We start from the raw sequence: 19,367 nt of genomic DNA, 5'->3' as shown, positions 1-19,367 counted from the left end.
ATGGTCTTCTGAGATAGTGCTCCCTGTCCCACAGAGCTGGACTGAGTTGGGCAGTACATTGGTCCTGGTGTCCTGCAGTTAGGATGCATCAGGCACTGTGTTGTTCTTGATCTTTTTGGGCCAAGCTGCATTAGGGTGTGACAGATGCTGCATTGCTCCTCATACCCCAAAACTATGTTGCACTAGCCTATTTCCTTCATACCACCCCAGGAGCCTCCGCATCCAACACATCATTCTCTTACAACTTCCGCCACTTCCAACAGGATCCAACCACCTTCTTCCAAGGCACATCTTCCAATCACCTCCTCTCTCTGCTTTCCGCAGGGGCCTCTCTCTCCGTGACTCCCTTGTCCACTCGTCCCTTCCCACTGATAACACCCCCGGCACTTATGCCTGCAACCGCACCAAGTGCTACACCTGTCCCTACATCTCCTCCCTCACCACCATTCAGGGTCCCAGACAATCCATCTAGGTGAGGCAGCGCTTCACATGTGAGCCTGAGGGTGTCACTTATTGCATCTGGTGCTCCCGGTGCAGCCTCCTGTACATTGGTGAAACCTTACTGGTGACCACTTGGGTGACCACTTGATCCAGCACCTTCTCTCCATCCGCTGCAACAGCCAGGATCTCCTGGTGGCCACCCACTTCAATTCCACATCCCACTCCCATGCTGACATGTCTATCCATTGCCTCCTCTACTGCCACGTTGAGGGCAGATGCAGGTTGGAGGAACAACACCTCATATTCCACCTTGGGAGTCTCCAACCTGATGGCCTCAACATCTCAACATCGATTTCTCTAACTTTCGGTAACCCCACCCCATCTTTTTCTTCCCCACCCCCCCCAATTCCTTTGTCTTGCCTTATTCCTGTGGCTCCCTTCCCCTGCTTTGATGACCTGCCCATCTCCTCTCCTCCCCTCCTCCATGGTCCACTGCCTTTTCTGACCGGATTCCTCCTTCTTCAGCGCTTTGCCTCTTCTACCTTTCACCTCTCAGCTTCTTACATCTTCCCCCCTCACCTGGATTTGCCTATCACCTGAACTCACCTATCACCTGCCTGTGTATGCCCCCCCCCACCACCTTCTTATTCTGGCTTTTGTCCTCTTCCATTCCAGTCCCGATGAAGGGTCTTGGCCCAAAACGCCAACTGCTTATTTCCCTCCATGGATGCTGCCTGATCTGCTGAGTTCCTCCAGCACTTCTTGTGTATTGCTCCAGATTCCAGCATCTGCAGAATTTCTTGTATTTCCTTCCCTAACAAGTTGCGGGTTAGGTCTTCTTTACTTCCTCATTGCCATTCCTTTCTTTTTGACACTTAAGTCTGTGGTATCAACTTGCTTGTGAGCCTTCATCCAGGAAGTTTGCAGCTTTTTCTTTACTCATTTTGCAGTTGCAAGAGATCACATTGTTTTTCACAGGGATTTTTTATGTCAGTGTTACCCAAAAATCTTTCTTTCCAACCAGAACCGATACATTTACTACAAGGTGCAGAGATAATGAGGCTGACATCTCTCACTGGTGGAAATCAATAAGCAGACTGCAGCTGATCCAGTCCTGATGCAGGGTTTCAACCCGAAATGGGGACAATTTCCTTTCCTCCCAGCTGCTCGACCCGCTGAGCTCTTCCAGTGGACCATTTGCTGCAACAGACTGCAGCTGCTGGGAATCTGAAACAAAGGTGGGAAAGGCTGGAAATACTCAGCAGGTCAGGCAGCGTCTGTGGAGAGAGACATTTTCTGTGGAAAGAGGAGCAGAGCTACGCCAAGGACCTCATTATTTGGCCCTTTATTTGAACATAAAAATGCTTAGAGGGGAGACAGGATAGAGACGGGGAGGGAGTTTTTCCCTAACAATGGGTCTAGACTCCATCTCAAAGTAAGGGATGGGATTGAGGTGAGTTTATTTTCAATAATTCATAAGGTGATGGATCTTTGGAATCCTTCACCCAGATGGGCTGAGAACCTCATTATTCCTCAGCCCCATATTTCTCAGGTGGCATTGGAGCAGCAGCTTCCTGCGGGCCACGGACGTGCAGACGACGACGACAACGAGCTGGAAGGCGACGACCAACCCCGCCGGCGCTCGAACCGCCCGGCGCACGGGAGGGATGACGTAATGTCACCCGCCTCAACGCTCACGGAGTCACTTCCGGCGCCGCCATTTTCTCATTCTCTAATGTGAGCCGAGTGCAGGTTAAAGCGGGGGGAAGAAGAGGAGCCCGTTAGTCGGCGCCGGCGGAATCAACGCGGAGCGGAGGGAGCCATCGGACAGCGCGGAACATGTCGGACTTCGACAGCAATCCCTTCGCGGACCCGGAATTCAACAATCCTTTCAAGGTAAGAGGCAGCCGCATTCGCCGCTGTCATGTTGGAGACGTTGTTTCTCGGCGGCTGGGGGGCGGGGGGAGTTGCTGAGGTGACAGCGGGTCCGAGCGGCTCTCTGGGGGAGGGAGGGCGAACCAAACGAGGATGTGGTCCGGCTTTGGGCACCCTGGGGGCGGGAGGATGCGCCCCTTTGCCTTGAGGTTGGCCTGAGAGGGAAGAAGGAAGTTGTGGGGTTGAGGGGTGGATTGCATGAAGAATTTGGGGGAGGGGGGTGAGGTTGTAAGACTCGGGGACGTCCGACCATATTTTTGGAGGGGAGGGAGCGCCCTTTGAGGGGTGGGGGGGGCGTGGTGTCAGTGAATGGATTATGATCTCGCTGTCTTTCCCCAAATTCGCATGGTGATCTTCTTCTCCTTGTAGCAGGTGAGTTGTTTGTTGTGGGGTTTTAAAAACGTCAAGCCCGACGGGGGTGTTCGGCGGTGTCGAGATCCACCGTCACGCACGGTTGGTGTCATTGTCACAGCCGCCTCGCTGTAAAGGGTTCCCTGTTTGTGTTTGCGGGTGCTCTTCAATCCCAGAGGTGCAAAATGTGGAGAGCCAGACGATGAATAACAACGTGTGTTTATAATGCGCTTTTAACGTAGTAAGACGTCACGAGCCTCCAAAGAGGAGCGCTGTCAAACAAAATTTGACGCCAAGTCATTTGGCAGCAGAGGTGAACGTAAGCCAGTGCGGTGTACCACTTGAAAAGTTGCTGACGCTGTGGTTGCAATGTGATCAAACCGGATAAGACATTTAAGTTAGTTTCACCCTTGCTTGGCAGTGAAAATAACTAAGTATTTATTTAAAGCGTGCATTTATACATTGCTTTTCATGCCCCTCTTAGAATGTTCCAAAGGGTTTTACAACCACTGAAGAACTTTTGAATTTAATTTTTTTTAATATAGACAAAAGTTGTATGGCAGGTGGAATAAAAGGCTGAAAAATGTGACGTTATCCACTTCAGTAGGACAAAAAAACAGATGTACTGAGAATTTTATAGTGAGAAATTAGGGAAATTTTGATATCCTTGGGGTACAAGTTAAGGAAAACAAGTGGTGTAGCAAGCAAATAGTATGTTTGCCTTTTATAGCAAAAGGATTTGAATGTAAGAATAATCATACAACATGAAAACAGGCCCTATAGCACACCAAGCCCATGCCAATTTATCAAGTACAAATTTATATTAATCCTTTTTTATTCTCCCCATATTTTCATAAAAACCTCACCCCTAGACTTTGCCACTTGCCTACATACTAGGAGCAATTTACAGTGACCAATTAACTTGCCAGCAATCTGAGGAATGTGGAGAAAACCAAAGACATCACAAAGGGAATGTGAAATTTCACTCGGCACCAGGGGTTAGAATTGAAGCTGGGTCACTGGAGCTGAGGCAGCAGCTCTACTAGCTATGCTAATGTGCTGCCCAATTGTACAATATGTATATAGTCTCTTCAAGCCCCAATCTGGAATGTTGCTTTACTTGTTTACAAAAATAATTTGTGTAAAGGAATTGCAGCAAAAATACCCACAATGTTTCTGCTATGGCAGGTCTGTCATATGAGGAGAGATTTAATAGGCCAGGCCTCTATTATTTTTAGTTTAGAAGTAAGAGATTAGCTCACTGAGACATGAAAATGCTTAGAGGGGTGACAGGATAGAGACGAGGAGGAAGTTTTTCCCTAATAATGGGTCTAGACTCCATCTCAAAATAAGGGGTAGGATTGAGGTGAGTTTATTTTTAATAATTCATAAGGTGGTGAATCTTTGGAATTCTGTACCCAGATGGGCTGTTTTGGGCTTGGTCATTGATTGGTAGATTTCTGGGTATTGGAGAATATAAGGGCAGGAAAATGGCGTTGATGTAGAAGGTCAACCGTGATCTTGATGAATGGTGTAGTAGATGAATGGGCTGAATGGCCTATTCTTGCTCTTTTTGTTTTCTTATGTAGTCATTGCTGTATTGTACAAACTTGGTAGTCAGTTTGTCCACAGCAAATCTTTCCATACAACATAGCTTGGCAATGACCAGATAATCTGTTTTGGAAACATTTATTAAAAGGTAGCATGGTGATCTTGGTCAAGTTGGGAATAGACAGGATCTCAGTTAAGTCTTGTCCAAATCTCTGGAGTAGTGGTTCCCAACATGGGTTAGGAGGAGGCACCAAGCATTCCAGGAGCTTCATGAAGCTATAATAATAAATGTAATTTTGTTGGAAAGTTCACCAAAATGAAAATAAACGAGCACTCTTAACATATCACCTGCCCTGGCCTTGGGGCTCCTAGCTGTCCCCAGGAGTCTACAGATAAGCCCCAGCTTTGTAAGTATTCCTTGGCATTATCAGTTTATTTTTGCTTGGGCACACATTTTAAGGAGTGGGAACAAATAGTTTTCTTTCAAAAAGGTTGGATCCACTGTTCTAGTCAGCACTTCTGATAAGAACATACTAAAAGAAAAACAAATGAGCCAATTTGCTTAATGTGCCTTGTCCACCTTTAAGTTAGATGCTTTGTCTTCTCAGTGTTTGGCTGAGGAAATTTGCTGGATGTCAGTGAAACAGTAGAAAAAAAATTTAGAAAGTGGATGGTTCAAGAGTGTTGATCAGCTTGATGGGTATTGTTCATGCATATTTGAAAATTGACATTTTCTTGATTTCCCCCTCCCCTGCCAGTTGGACAGCAAGTAGATGGGGAAAAGAGGGCCAAGGAAAGATCTGTTGGGGAGATTTAAAAAAAGGTCGTGTGACTACTGAACTGGCTTATTTTTGAAACGTATAATATTACGTCCTTGCATACATTGCAGCCAGAAAGTTGGCAAAATGTTTTGAAAGTGACCTTAAGGCTGATTATTGATTTGTTGTTTTGAATATTCTGCTTCCTTCCTTCCCCCACCCCCCCAACCCCTTTTTATTTTTTGTAAAGAGTCAGATCACTAAAATTGAAGGGTGTCATGTGAACCCATAAAATTCTGTTTAGTGGAATTGTAAACAAAAACTGGCAACACTGAAGGAGGCCATTGTGTCAGCATCATTTGAGAAAGCTTTTTCCTGCCTTTCAATACTATTGCTCTGTGGTTCTTTGCTCTTTAATCATACATCCAAACACTTGTATAAATGTGAGGGTTTCTGCTTCTAATATAGTTTCTGGCAGTGAATTCTGGACTCCTATCACCTTCAGTGTGAAAGACCTTTTTGAAGGAATGGTGATGTATTTCCATGTTAGCATAGTGTACAACTTTGAGGGGCAACTGCAGATGGTGGTGTTCCTGTACCTGCTACCATCGTGTTATTTGATGGTTGAGGTTGTGGATTTGAAATGCTGTAGGAGTAGTTTGGATACATTTTGTAAATAAACTATATAACTGTGCACCAGTGGTGGAGGGAATAGCCTATCACGTGAGCTAACTTGTTCAGAATGGTGTAAATCTTAAGTTCTTGAAACAGCACTCATTTAGCCAAGTTAAGTGTATTCCTGACCTGTGCCTTGGTGATAGTGGAGGGACTTTGGGTATCCTCCAGTTAGAAACTCTCCTCTTGACACCCTGGCCTTTGACCCACTCTTGCAGCCACAGTATTTTTCTGGATGGTCCACTTGAGATTCCGGTCAATGGTGACCCACTGAATATTAATGAAGGGGGATTTGACATTCAGTGGCATTACCATTGCCAAGGTTGGATGGCTATATTCTTGAAAATGGTTATTGACTGGCACTTTGGCATAAATGTTACTTGCCACTTATCAGTTTTGTCTCGGCTTTACTGCATAAGGGCATGGATTGGTTCATATGCTGAGCAATTGCAAATGGAATTGATCATCAGCAAACAACCTTGTTTATTGCTCACATTTCTACACCTGAGTTGTCTCCCTTTAGCTATTCCAGATAAATCTGCCCCAGCCTATCCATTCTTCATAGCTAAAAATTTTGCCCTTTTCAATCAATTTACAATACTGCATAACCAGAACTGTACTCTTATTTATACATGATGTGGCTTAATAAGCCTTGCACACAATTCTATTGTAACCTCTTTGCTTTATGCCTTGGCTATTTAAAGGCATACATTCTTCTTTGTTAAACCACATTTTCCTTTTCATGTTACCTTTTTAAGGGCCTGTGCATGAACTCTAAGGTCCCTTCATTCCTCCACATATCTGTTGCATTGCATCTCACCAAATACTTTTTCTCTGGATTAAATTTGATTTGCCACTTTGCAAGTAATTTCTTCCAGTCACAGAAATCCCATGAATCATTAACTTCTGCTTCCTACTGCTGAGCCAATTTGATCCAATTTCCCACTTTCCCTTTCTTCTATCCTAACATTTTCAACTAGTCTGTCATGTAGAATCTTGTCTTACAAAATGCATCAAATGCACTGCCTTCATCAACTCTCCTTGTTATCTTTCCAAATTTAATCATATTAGTCAGATGTAATCTCCTGTATATTTTTGATTAATAATGTCTTTCTAAATTGTTTATACTGTTTCTTGGAATTATTGCAATAACTTGCATTACTGAAGTTAACTGTCCTGTAATTGGTTGATCCCCTCTTATCATTTTTTTATATATAGAAAGCATTTGGGGAAATAAAAGCAGAAAATGCTTGAAATATTCAGGAAGTTTGGCAACATCTGTGGAGAGAAAAGCAGTTACAATGTGAGATTAATTACTTCCAACCAGCTCGTATTTCCAGCATTTTTTCAGATATTCAGTAAATATAAGGTTTTAAATTCAATGTTGTTATTCCTTTAATCCTCTGGCACTACCCCTGTGGCTAGTGATAATTGAAAAATGGTCAGCCTTTTTTCTGTTCCAGGGTGATTTATCCATTTTCCAAACACGAAACCTATAATACTACTTAATATGCATATTTCATCCGCACAATTCCTCCTCGACTACAAAATTGTCATTGCTTCTCTTTCCTTACCCCCACCCCAATTTCTTTTGTAAAGATAACTACCCAATATTAATGAATGCTTTGCACTATTCTGATAGTGATTTACCAACAACTACTTAGTTCCAACTCACTTTCTTTTAAGGCACTTTTCAGTGGAATAAAATAGGCCTTGTCCCATTTTTTTAAAATCTTATTTTATATCCTTCTCCATAATTATGTTAAATCTAATTGAATTCTTATTGCTATGCCAAAAGTGTTCTACCTGGTGAGCCTTGTTCCCCTCAACTAAATCTGGGCTTGCTAGATGAGGCTAAAATAAGTTCTCCTTACTGTAATTGAGAAATTCTGTGCAGTCCGTACCTTTTTTATGTTTAATTGATTTGCAGTTTATATTTGGCTAATTAACCCCCCCCCCCCCACCCCCATTGCTGCGTTTGTATTTTCAGGCACACTTCTGCAAAGACACTCTTCAAATTCCTTTGGCCTGTTTGGAAGACTTTCATACACTTTCAGTTAGTATGATTATACCCAAGCAACCTCATTTGATGATCCTAATGTACTATCCCTTCTTGCAGCAGTGTTGCTTCAAAACCAAATGTTGCCACCTTTCCTCCTCATTTTCTATGTCCCTGAAAGTCTTCAAATTGCCATTCCTGCTTTTCTTCAAACAGGTTTCTGTAAAGGTTATGATCTTCCACAGATCAGTGTGTTCTGGCCCACATTTTAGGGGCTGACAGCTGATCCTTTTGGGCATCTTCAAACAGGTTTCTGTAAAAGTTATAATATCATCCTTCCACAATCATTGTGTTCTGGCCCATGTTCTGGGGCTGATAAACTGATGATCTTGGGCAACTTCACAATATCGCAAGGTGGAAAAGATGCACCCTTCTGCCATGGTGTGACTGGAAAGCAGGGAGTAAGGAAAGCAAATTCCAGTGGGTATCACCTGACAAAATGCTTGGAGCATGGTCTTGTCATAGCCAATGCCTTGTTTCACCAGAGAGACAAATCCTCATGGCAACACCTTGAACCCAGACAGTGGTACCTTTTGCATTGTATCATTCTCTGAGTGAGCAACTGCAAGAGTGTCTGCATGACTGCCAAGGACAATTGGGGATGGGCAACAACTGCTCAGATTCCTGGAAATGAATTTTTAAAATCACCTGTGCGATGACCAATACCAATTACTGCTGGACTGATCACTGCCTGATCTGCTCCTATTTCCATAAACGTGGCCCCAAAATAACAGCGTCAACAGAAATACTTCCACAAGAAAATGGATGCTGAAGCTCAAGGACCTCACAGTGATACCTTTTCTCACCTCACAGTCCACTTGATAACTCCCACCCAAAAGGAGTTGCATCTGGACTGCCTTTAAGCCCACCTTAATTAGTACCTATGAAATAGATATTGGCTCTTCTGTGAGAAAGAATATAGACTGGTTTGATAACAATGACCAATTGATATTATTTGATCAAAGCAAATTTTGATTAAAAGCTAGTTCCAAGAACTAATTATTTGCAAGCATAAAGTGTTGCTGGAATAGAATCTCCACCATGCTCAGAGAAAAAGAAACCACTACAGGCTTTTGAAGGTTGCAGTCCAACAGAAAACCCATGATCTAAAGAACAGATGGTGGGTAGAAAGAGTGCAAGAAATTCAGCAACTTGCTAATGCTTGCAGGCACAGTAGCATAGCGTTTAGCGTAACGCTATTACAGCACCAGCGACCCGGGTTCAATTCTGGCTGCTGTCTGTAAGGAGTTTGTACATTCTCCACATGTCTGCGTGGGTTTCCTCCCACATTCCAAAGGCGTACGGGTTAGGAAGTTGTGGGCATGCTATGTTGGTGCTGAAAGCATGGTGACACCTGCAGGCTGCCCCCAGAACACTCTACGCAAAAGATGCATTTCACTGTGTTTTGATGTACATGTGACTAATAAAGATATCATACCATTATCACCATGATGTGGGTTCTTCACTGTTGTCAAGGCCATCTTGGCAGAAGAGCTACTTCCCAGATCAGTGTGGATTCCATATATCTAGAAGCACTAAGCATAACCTTCACTGTGCAACAACTTCTAGAGAAATGCGAGGTGCAAAACCAAATACTATATGCAGTCTTTTACAACTACACGTTCTTTACATGTGCAAGTATGAATTAATAGGAGTAGGCCACCTCTCCCCTAGAGCCTGCTCTCCAAACAATAAGATAACATTTGATCCATTTAAAACCTCCACCCTGCTTTCTAATACAGCTTAATAATCTTTCACCCTCCTGGCTTATCAAGAATTTATCTACTGCTGCCCTTTTGAAGAAAAGTTCAAAGGACTCGGGTGGGCGCCATGGTCGGCATGGACTCATTGGGCCGAAGGGCCTGTAACCGTGCTATATTGCTCTATGACTTGACCTGTTGAGAGGGAATTTTGTCTCAAATGCCTGAAATGGGTGACCTCATTTCCTTACTTTTAAGCAGTGACACCCCCCACCCAGTTCTATATTTCCAAGAGGAAATATATTTTCCTCATTCACCCTTGTGATCTTGTTTATCATCTTTCAATCAAGTTGCCTCTCTCCTAAACTCCAGCAGATAAACGTCCAGCCTTTCCCCTTAAGATTAATTAAAGTTAGAAATCGCTACTGCAATTTTTTATTTAAAATTTGTAAATCTTACTTAATTTGCATTTTTACTAAGTTTAACTGTTCTCTGCTTGACGTTTTGCCTTGTTATCTAAGCTATTAACAAATTTTTGCTAATTTTTATTCTCAGTCACTCCCTTGGCTTTGTTGTATGGCTTTGTTACTCCCAGTAGCATTGGACAATCTCAGATCACTCTGTTATCCCATCTGCCACCAAATACTACTTTGAGTATTTCCATGGAATATTTCTTCTCCCAATTCAGCAGCTACAATTTCTCAACTGTCTGTTACTTTCTAAACACTGGTATACAAGCTCTAAATTGACTGCAAGATTACCAAATGAAGAAGGCTTTGCAAGAGGTCAGGTTTTGAGATAACAAAGGCATGGTTTTCAGCAGCAGATCAGTTGAAGCAAAAGCAGAGTGAGGTGGTACCTCGCATGATGTTCAAAATTAATAAGTCTATTGCGACACCAGCTTCTGCTAACATTCTGGTTGTGTTTCAAATAGTTGCTGAGAAGAGTGATGGTATCAATTGACTAAATGGCTTGGAAACTTGTGATGGGGACTGATGCCAATAGCTGCAGTGCTTCACTGATGGAAATTTCTATTCATTCAATATTGCAAGTGTGACAAGTATTTAGCAATTGATATAGCAGAAGGATCCAAACGGGTGTTGCTGCAGTCAAAGTGAGTATCATCACTTGCCATCTGTTAATCCCCTATATTAACCATTCCTTATTTGCTGTCATACATTTTTTTTTAAATGTAGCTACCTATTCTACCATAGTCATCCCACAACTCATACCTTAATAATGTCTTTATTTTGATTTAAGATGGTGGTTTCACATTAAAACAAATCACTTTCAATTCTTTTATTATGATCACTTCCCTCAAGGCCTTTAACTACCTGTTCATCAATTAACTCGAGACACACAATTAACACAGTACTAGATCCAAACTGGACTGTTCCCTCCTTGGTTCCTCCAAATTACTAATAATAAAAATCTCTTGTACACTCCATAAATTCTCCACACCATTACAGTTTCACTTGATTTGTCCAGCCTATATGTAGATTATTTATATTATCAATTGGTTTATCAGTGTCAGTTTTCCTCATTTGTACAGTGCTCTGCATTACCATTAGTGTTTACAATTCCAACTAATATTTTCTGTCCCCATTTTTTTTAGTTCCACCCAAGCTGATTCTCTTGTGACTTCCTGAGCTAAGATCCTCCTTCTCTCTGCCATACTCTCATTCCTGCTGCTGTCTGTAAGGAGTTTATATTTCTCCCCATGTCTGCATGGGTTTCCTCCCACATTACAAAGGTGTACAGGTTAGGAGTTGTGGGCATGCTATTGTTGGCGCTGGAAGAGTGGTGACACTTGTGGGCTGCTCCCAGCACATTCTTAGTAACAAAAAAAAGATGTATTTCACTGTGTGTTTTGATGTACATGTGACTAATAAATAAATATCTTATCCTTAAACATTAGGGCTACCCTGCCTCCTTTTTCCTTTTGCCTATCTTCTAAAAGCAAAGTATCCTGGAAGATTTAATGTCCAGGCTTGGTCACACTGCAAACACATTTCTTTCGTGGCTATTAGATCTCACATTTCTATTTGTGCCATTGATTCACTTCTTATTATGAATGCAATGTGCTTTCAGTTTCACTTGTTTTCAGCAATTTTCCTTGCTCATGCTCTAATTGAAAGTATATTATTTTCCTTGCATACACTATCTCTTCCTAATGGACACTAGGTATTATTACCCATTTTGCTACCCTACACTATTGCCATCTGTGTCTCAACTACTGAGAAAATAGTTTAAACAGACTGGATACTGAGATTGTTTCTCATAGCAGGTGTATCTCGAACTTGGGGGCATAGATGCACAATAAAGGGGTTCACCTATTTTAGATGAAGAAAAAATTCTTCAGGGGGTTGTGAATCTTTGCAATTTAAGTATTTTATCCAAGTATGTTAATAAAATTTCCAATTTGTGGAAATTTCACAAGCTTTTGTGTGTAATTCAGAAAATTTTGTTGTTTTAAATGGCATTGGTCCTTTCTGAGTAATTTTGTTTTAAAAGTTAGAATTTCATTACCATTTGATGCAAACTTTATTTTCTTTCCACTTCCAATTCTATACCCTGCCCACATCTATCCTTGTTTTGAAGGCAGTAACTCATTCATAGGCACTTGAACTTCCATTGGTGTGCCATCTGGTTGTGTTTCATGTGAGGCAATAAACCATTGAATTTTATAATCAGGGCTGATCCTGTCCCTTAAGGCCTTACAAGTTAAACGCATGCATTTGAGACTAGCGGGGCAAGCAGGCAGAATTTGGGTGCAGATTTGATAACTGTTTGCGTTAATGTTATTTGCAAGGTCGCAGTCTTGTTGTTTTAACTGTTTCATTTTTATTTGGAGCAATGTTGTGAATTCTTTTCTGGCTAAGACATTTATTACATAACAAATTCTCTTTCATAAGAGGATGGTAAGCTTAAAGTGAATTATCAGATTGGTGACGGTGCTTTTTCAAACTATGGTTATTTGCATGTAATAACTCGGTTAATAGCTGGATGAGTGGTATATTTTCACTTTTGGTAATGAGACAGTTAAATCAATATTTTGTTAAGTAACAAAATGTAATGCAGGGCAGTGTGGTTGATGTCCACATGCCTTTCATTAAGGCCTTTGGACAAGGTTCCATATTGGAAACTGGTCCAAAAGGTTTGTATCCATGGAATCCAAGATAGCTGACCAAATTGGATCCAAAACTGGCTTTGTGATAGGAGGCAGAAGGTGATGGTGGTGAATATTTTCTGTGAATGTAAGCCTATGTCTGGTGTACAACAAGGATTGGTGCTGGGATCCTTGCTATTTGTTTTAAACATGAATGAATTGGATATGTTTACTAAGCTCAGAGGACCTGCAAATTGGCGATGTTGTTGATAGAGAGGAGGGTGGTCTTGGGCTACAGAATGATATTAATCATTTAGTATGATAGGTAGTCTGATGGCCAAATTTAATCTTGGTAAGTGCAAGATGATGCATTTTGGGAGGACTAGTAAGGGCAGGACATGCACAGTGAATGGTAGGACCCCAGAGAGTATTTGAGGAACAGAGGAAGCTTGGTGCACAAGACTAAGGATTCCAGCACAGGAAGTCAAGATGGTGAAGAAGGCATAAGCCTGGGCATGAAATATAAGAGCAGGAAACTTCGTTAAACATTGATTAGATTGCAGCTGGGGTACAGTGTCATTCTGGTCACTATACTATAGAAAGGATGTAATTGCACTGCAGAGGAGATACATCAAGATGTTGTCTGAGGTGGAGGGTCTGTTATGAGAAGAGACTAAATAGGCTGGGTTTGCTTTCCTTGAAGCTGAGGAGGATGAGGGGGTGCTTGAATGGGATATGCAGAATTATAAGGAGCAAAGATGAGAGTAGATGGGAAGAAGCTTTCCCCCAAGCAGAAGTCTAAAGCTAGAAGGCTTGGGTTTAATGTAAGGGGTAGGAAGTTTGGAGAGGGTTTGAAAAAACTTTTCCGAGGGTTGTTAGAATCTGGAACTTGCTGCTTGAGGGGGTAGTAAAAGCAGGTAGTCTCACAACATTGAAGAAGTATCTTGAGAACATAAATTGCCCAGGGCATGAAGGCTACAAGACTAAGTGGTGCTGAATTGGATTAGTATAGAAGGACATTGGCTTGTTTTTGTGTTGTATGACTCTTTGATTTGGGCACCCATGAGGAGAACAGCATTAATATTTCAGATCAATGACTTCTTCAGAAATGACTTGCTGAGTATTTCTACCACTTAGTTTTTATTTTAGATTTCCAACATCTGATTTTTTTTAAATTTAATGCCTGTGATTTAAGTTTTTCTAAACGTCTTGTCTATTTCAGAGAAGCTGTGCTGCGTAGAGTTAACTTACTAGAATCCATCCAGATACTTCAGCCACTCTTGTGCAGTTGTTTAATGTAGTGTCAGGCATTGAGAAACACCAAACAAATTAGCTATCTATAGTACTTTTGTGGTAAGTCTTATTTACAAACTATTTCAAAGAATCTGCAAAATAGGGTTTGCCCATGTGCACTCTAAAGATATTTAGTGTCTCCTTTTGAATACATGACCCTGCTGCTAATTTTTTTTCTTCAAGGGCTAATTACTAAATTAAGAGTTTTTATAGTTGGGTACTTCCCTAAAATGAAAGTTATCTCTTCATCCAGATGAAGGAGAATATAATCAGTGCCTCTTTCTATTAAAGGTTCATGGTTTCAAATTTACTTGCAGAAGTACATTGTACAAGGCCTGAATAATATTTAACATTTTCTTGGGTATCCCTTATCACTCCCCCTGACCCCCAAAACTCTGAAATTCTTTACTTTCATAACTCATCCAGCTCTTTTGAATGCCATAATTGAATTTGAATCTGCCTTCACCAGTAGACTACCAGTGCATTCTAGACTCTTATTTGCCATGTTTAAAGTCATTTTGTAAAAGTTTTGGTCTTGATGACAAGCCTGTTTAGGTGGCACTTTATCAATACTCTTTGGAATTCCACAAATAGCAAAAACAAATTTCTCTCATCAACCTTCTATTACTTAAATTCTCCTAAGTTAGTTAAACCCATTTTGCCTTTAACAAATCCATGCTGGCTTTAATCAATTCACTTTTGTCCTAATGACTGCTAATTCTTTCCCTGATTATTGTTTCTGGAACACTCCCAACACCACAGAGTTTAAGCTGACTGGTCCTTTTTAATTGCAGTTTCAGATTTCTTGGGGACCACTACTACTGCTGAACTTGTAGATGTCTGGAAGATTATGGCAAGGGCCTCTACGTTTTTTTTTTCCTTTTTATTTCTTTCAGCAGCCCATTTAGGTATTGTCTACTCAAACATTCCTCACCACAACCACCACCTCTGTTATACCACTTAAAGACCATTAACTTGAATTTCCAATGTAAACAAAGGAAATGCAGCACTTACCCTTTTGGTTTGTCGCTTCACATTGTTGAGATCGTCAAGCACACTACCCAGTGCCCACTTAAAACTGACTTTATTTTTCTTGCTCTTTTCTATTTGGAGTACTGCTCTGAACTGGAGCTACCAAATTATTTGGATGAATGCTTTCTAGAACACCTCCATTTGGTTCTCAAATGCAATTCTGAAGTTCTGTTTATCCTTCACTTTAATTCTTTCCCAAACACATTCTGAACTCCCTGATGCACAATACCTAGGTAGCGCCTCTTCTTTCAAGAAGGCATATTACAGTTTTCTGTACTCGTATTTGAGTTCAGTAATTTTGGATACAGTGGTACCCCACTTAGCAATACCCTATAGAGCACTGATTCATTAAAGTACACTTGGTCCACCAGTCCAACATGCACAGGTATGTCCCCTCACTCTCATTATTTTTAGAAAAAAAAGGCAGCCATCCATTCAGGCTGTGCACTGTTATTCCAAGAACCTGGTACAAAGCCCTACCCTCAGCTGTACACTAAGTTGGGAACCTGGCACAAACCTCTGCCTGATGCTCTCACTCTTGCAGAAAAGACTCACCTGCAGCCTATTGTGGAGAAGCTGCCTATGACGGCCAATGTTGGGCTGACTGGGATAATTGGCACAGTTGCTCAGTGCTGCAATATGTGGGTGAGGATTTCACCCTTGCTGGTAAAATGGATGTAGACCAATGTTTGAAATTGTTCATGTGTTTTCATACCTCCTGAATCCTATGGTCCATCCACTTTCTTTTGTTGGATGTGAAGGAAGCTGTTATGCTCTCTTTTATTTGCTCTTCCCAGCCCTGAAATTTCCCTAAAGTAACAAGCTCAACAGTGGTCACTGCCCTACCATTGAGCTGCGGGGAGTGTATTCTGTGAGAGTGCCAGCAGAAGGCAAGGTTCTGCACCAATTTTTTTGTTATCCGTAAAGCATCTTTTAAGTGGTGATTCCATTCCTGGGAACACATCTTGAATGCTAAGCAAAGTACCAGTGTAACAATTCTGCTACTTACATTTAATCTCTAGTAGAGCCATAATCTTCATTTCAACACTTGACCTATTATCATGCTCTTCTTTTTTTGCACATATTCACAGCTGCCTTCCACCTTATCATAGACCTCCTCCTTTTTTCCTTTTCTTCTCTATTTCCTGCACCCACCACTAACACTAAACCCTTGCCTTTCTCGAAATGCTAACACTTTGGAACTTTTCCTGTCCTGATTAAAATATAATTAATGCTGTTCTCTCTTGTTACAAATGATATTTGGGGCTGTTCCGTGTTGCCAACATCCACTGCCCTCCCCTATTAATCATTTGGAACATGGAACAGTACAGCACAGGAACAGGCCCTCTGGCCCACCATGTCTATGCTGACTATGATGCTAATCTAAACTCATCCCATCTGGCTGCACATGGTCTGTATCCCTCTGTTCTTTGCCTGTTCGTGTGTCTGTCTAAATGCCTCTCAAACTTTGCTATCATATCTGCTTCTAGCACCTTCTTGGGCAGTGCATTCCAGGCACCTATATATATTTTTTTTAAAACTTGCCTTGTAAATCTCCTTTAAGCTTTCCCTCTGTCACCTTTAAGGCTATGCCCTCCAGTATTTGACATCTCCATGCTGGGTGATAAAGATTACCCTATCTCTGCCTCTTAATTTTATATACTTCTATCAGGACGCCCCGCAGCTCCAATGCTTCAGAGAAAACAATCCAAGTTTGTCCAAATTATAGTTAATTCACTCCAATCCAGGCATTGTTTCAGGGTTCCAACATCTGTGCTTCTAAAGTAGATCTTGATTTGCTATTTCACAACCTGGTACATGGTAGACCTTGTTATTGTGCTTCTCAATGTCAAAGTTCAGCTATATCTTGAGTAACCTTTCATTAAAGTATATCACGATGTAATAAGCTGATAAATTATACTATTGATCAAATTAGTAGCAAAAACATTAGTTATGTCCCAATTAACCATTTTCATTCTATACCAGTTTTCAAATTTATTTTATCTATCCTACTGTATTGACACTTGGCATAAAATATTGTACTTCAATAGTGGCACCTTGAGTGATATTAAATGGATTAGTCAGTTTGCACAGAAGTGCTCTTGAATGAGCAGTGGGGCTGGCCTTAGTTTCTATCTGAGGCTGATTATTTTTTTTTTGTTTTTCCCCCGCCCCCCTCTTTTCCCCCTCACCCACCTTTCTAATTCTCTTCAAGTCAGAGTTGCTGGTCACCACATACAAGATCAGCATTTAACCTACATGCCTGAAGGCCCTAGGAGGTTGTCTTTGAACCATTATAGTCTTTATGAAATTGCTCCCACTGTGCCTATAGGCTGAGAGTTTCACAATCCTGAGCCACTATCCATGAAGGAATATTTACCATAGAGTCATAGAGCAATATAATATGGGTACAGGTGCTTTGGCCCAACAAATTCATGCTGACCACTGTGCCCACCCAGCTAGTCCCAATTTCCTGTGTTCACCCCATATCCCTCAAAGTCCTGCCCTTCCATTTACCTATCCAGGTAAATGATACTGTTGTACCTGCCTCAATCACTTCCTCTGGCAGCCCGTGCCATATAATCACCACCCTCTGCTTGAAAAAGTTGCCCCTCAGGTCCCTTTTTAAATCTTTCTCCTTTCCCCTCTCACCCTAAATTTATGCCCCCTAGTTTTGGACTCCCTTACCTTGGGGGGAAAAGACTGTTACCATCTACTTTATCTATGCCTCTCATAATTTTAAGCATTTCTATAAGATTGCCCCTCATTCTCCTACATTCCAAGGAATAAAGACCTAGCCTGGCCAATGTCTCCCTATGTACTCAGGCCCTCTAGTTCTAGCAACATCCTTAAATCTTTTCTGCACTCATTCCAGTTTAACCACATCTTTCCCATAACAGGGTGACCAAAACTGTACACAGTACACCAAGTGTGGCCTCACCAACAATTTGTACAACTGCAACATAATGTTCCAATTCCTGTACTCAGTGCCCTGACTGATGAAGGCCTTTTTCACCTCTGTCTTCCTGTGACACCACTTTCAACAAACTAGGTACTTGTACTCCTAGGTCCATCTGTTCCATTATACTCCCTTGTGCCCTACCATCAATAGTATAAGTCTTATATTGGTCTGACTTTCCAAAATGCATCACCTCACACTTATCTGTATTGAAATCCATTTGCCACTCCTCGACCCATTTCTCTAACTGATCAAGATCCCCCTATAGTCTACAATAATCTTCATTATCAACAACACCTAATTTTGTGTCATCCACAAACTTACTGATCAAGCCTTGTGTATTCACATCCAAATCACTTGTATGAATAACAAGGGTCCCAACACTGACCCTCTGCAGCACACCGCTAGTCATTGGCCTCCATTCCAAGAAACAACCTTCCACCACCACCCTCTGCTTTCTGCCTCTGAGCCAATTTTGAATCCATTTAAGAGGTCCTTCCTGGATTCCATGGGATCTAACCTTCCGGGCCAGTCGACCATATGGAGAATGATGTGCAACTTTGAAGGAAATTTGCATGTGGTACCAATTGCACAGGAAAGCTACCACTGAGAGGAGATATACTTGTGAGATACTATCCTGGCAAGTTGCAGAGCATTTTGCAGCCATCTTATGCAGATGATGAGGAGCAAGTACTTAAGGGTGCTGATTGGGGGTGCCAAGCAATCAAATTAGTTCATTCAACTTGGTGTCAAGCTGTTTGGAGGTTGTTGGAGCTTTATTTGTCCATGCAAGTGGAGACCATGCCACTAAATTCCTGGTTTGTGGCTTTGGAGACTCTGAAAGTGAGTCAGTCATAGCAGAATATCCACTCTGACATGCCACTGTAGCCACAATTTTTGTAGCTGCTCGAATTACATTTTCTGTGATATTGATGGTGACTTTGGCATAGAACTTTAGAATTATCATGGAGGTGTACAGCACAGAAACAGCCCCTTCAGTCCATTAAGTTCATGCTGATGATCAAGAACCCACTTCACCACTATGTTGGAGAAGATCATTGCTTGGTAACAACATAGCATGAATGTTGTTTGACACTTATGAGCCCAAAATGAAATATTCTTTTGGCCTATCTGCATTGAAGCAAACTGCTTCATTATCTGAAGTTGCAAAAGGAACTGAACAACATAATCATCATCATCAGACCTCCCAACTTCTGAACACATAATGGAGAGAAGGTTATTGGGCCTCTAATTTTTGCAGCATACACCTTGAGCTGAGATTGCATTTTGTAAACTGCAGCTATTTTTTTATGGTGGTAGATAGAGATTTTATTCAATAGGAAGCTTTCCCCAATTCTCATTGAATTCAACTTAGCAAGAGTTCCTTTGTGCTGTACTTTGATATCAAAATGTATTCCTCCCTTTTTTTTTAAAGCTCTTATGTCCATTTTGTTCTGAGGTCGAGTGAAGTGGTCTGGCAGAAAATTAACCAGGTATTAGCAGG

General features: G+C 41.5%; 1 protein-coding gene across 1 annotated transcript in view; it reads left to right on the top strand.

Annotated features, from left to right (window-relative positions):
* Positions 1 to 1,992: 1,992 nt before the first annotated feature.
* The window catches only part of scamp1 (secretory carrier membrane protein 1), a 42,111-nt gene continuing 24,736 nt past the window's right edge, over positions 1,993 to 19,367 (top strand). The window contains exon 1 of the mRNA XM_052020683.1: positions 1,993 to 2,337. Coding sequence (XP_051876643.1) covers positions 2,281 to 2,337 — 57 coding nt within the window. The 5' untranslated portion in view covers positions 1,993 to 2,280. The remainder of the gene's footprint in view (positions 2,338 to 19,367) is intronic.

Source organism: Pristis pectinata, chromosome 7, assembly GCF_009764475.1.
Source record: "Pristis pectinata isolate sPriPec2 chromosome 7, sPriPec2.1.pri, whole genome shotgun sequence".
In the NCBI taxonomy this organism is placed as follows: Eukaryota; Metazoa; Chordata; class Chondrichthyes; order Rhinopristiformes; family Pristidae; genus Pristis; species Pristis pectinata.
This window is presented reverse-complemented; position numbering and strand designations above follow the sequence as displayed.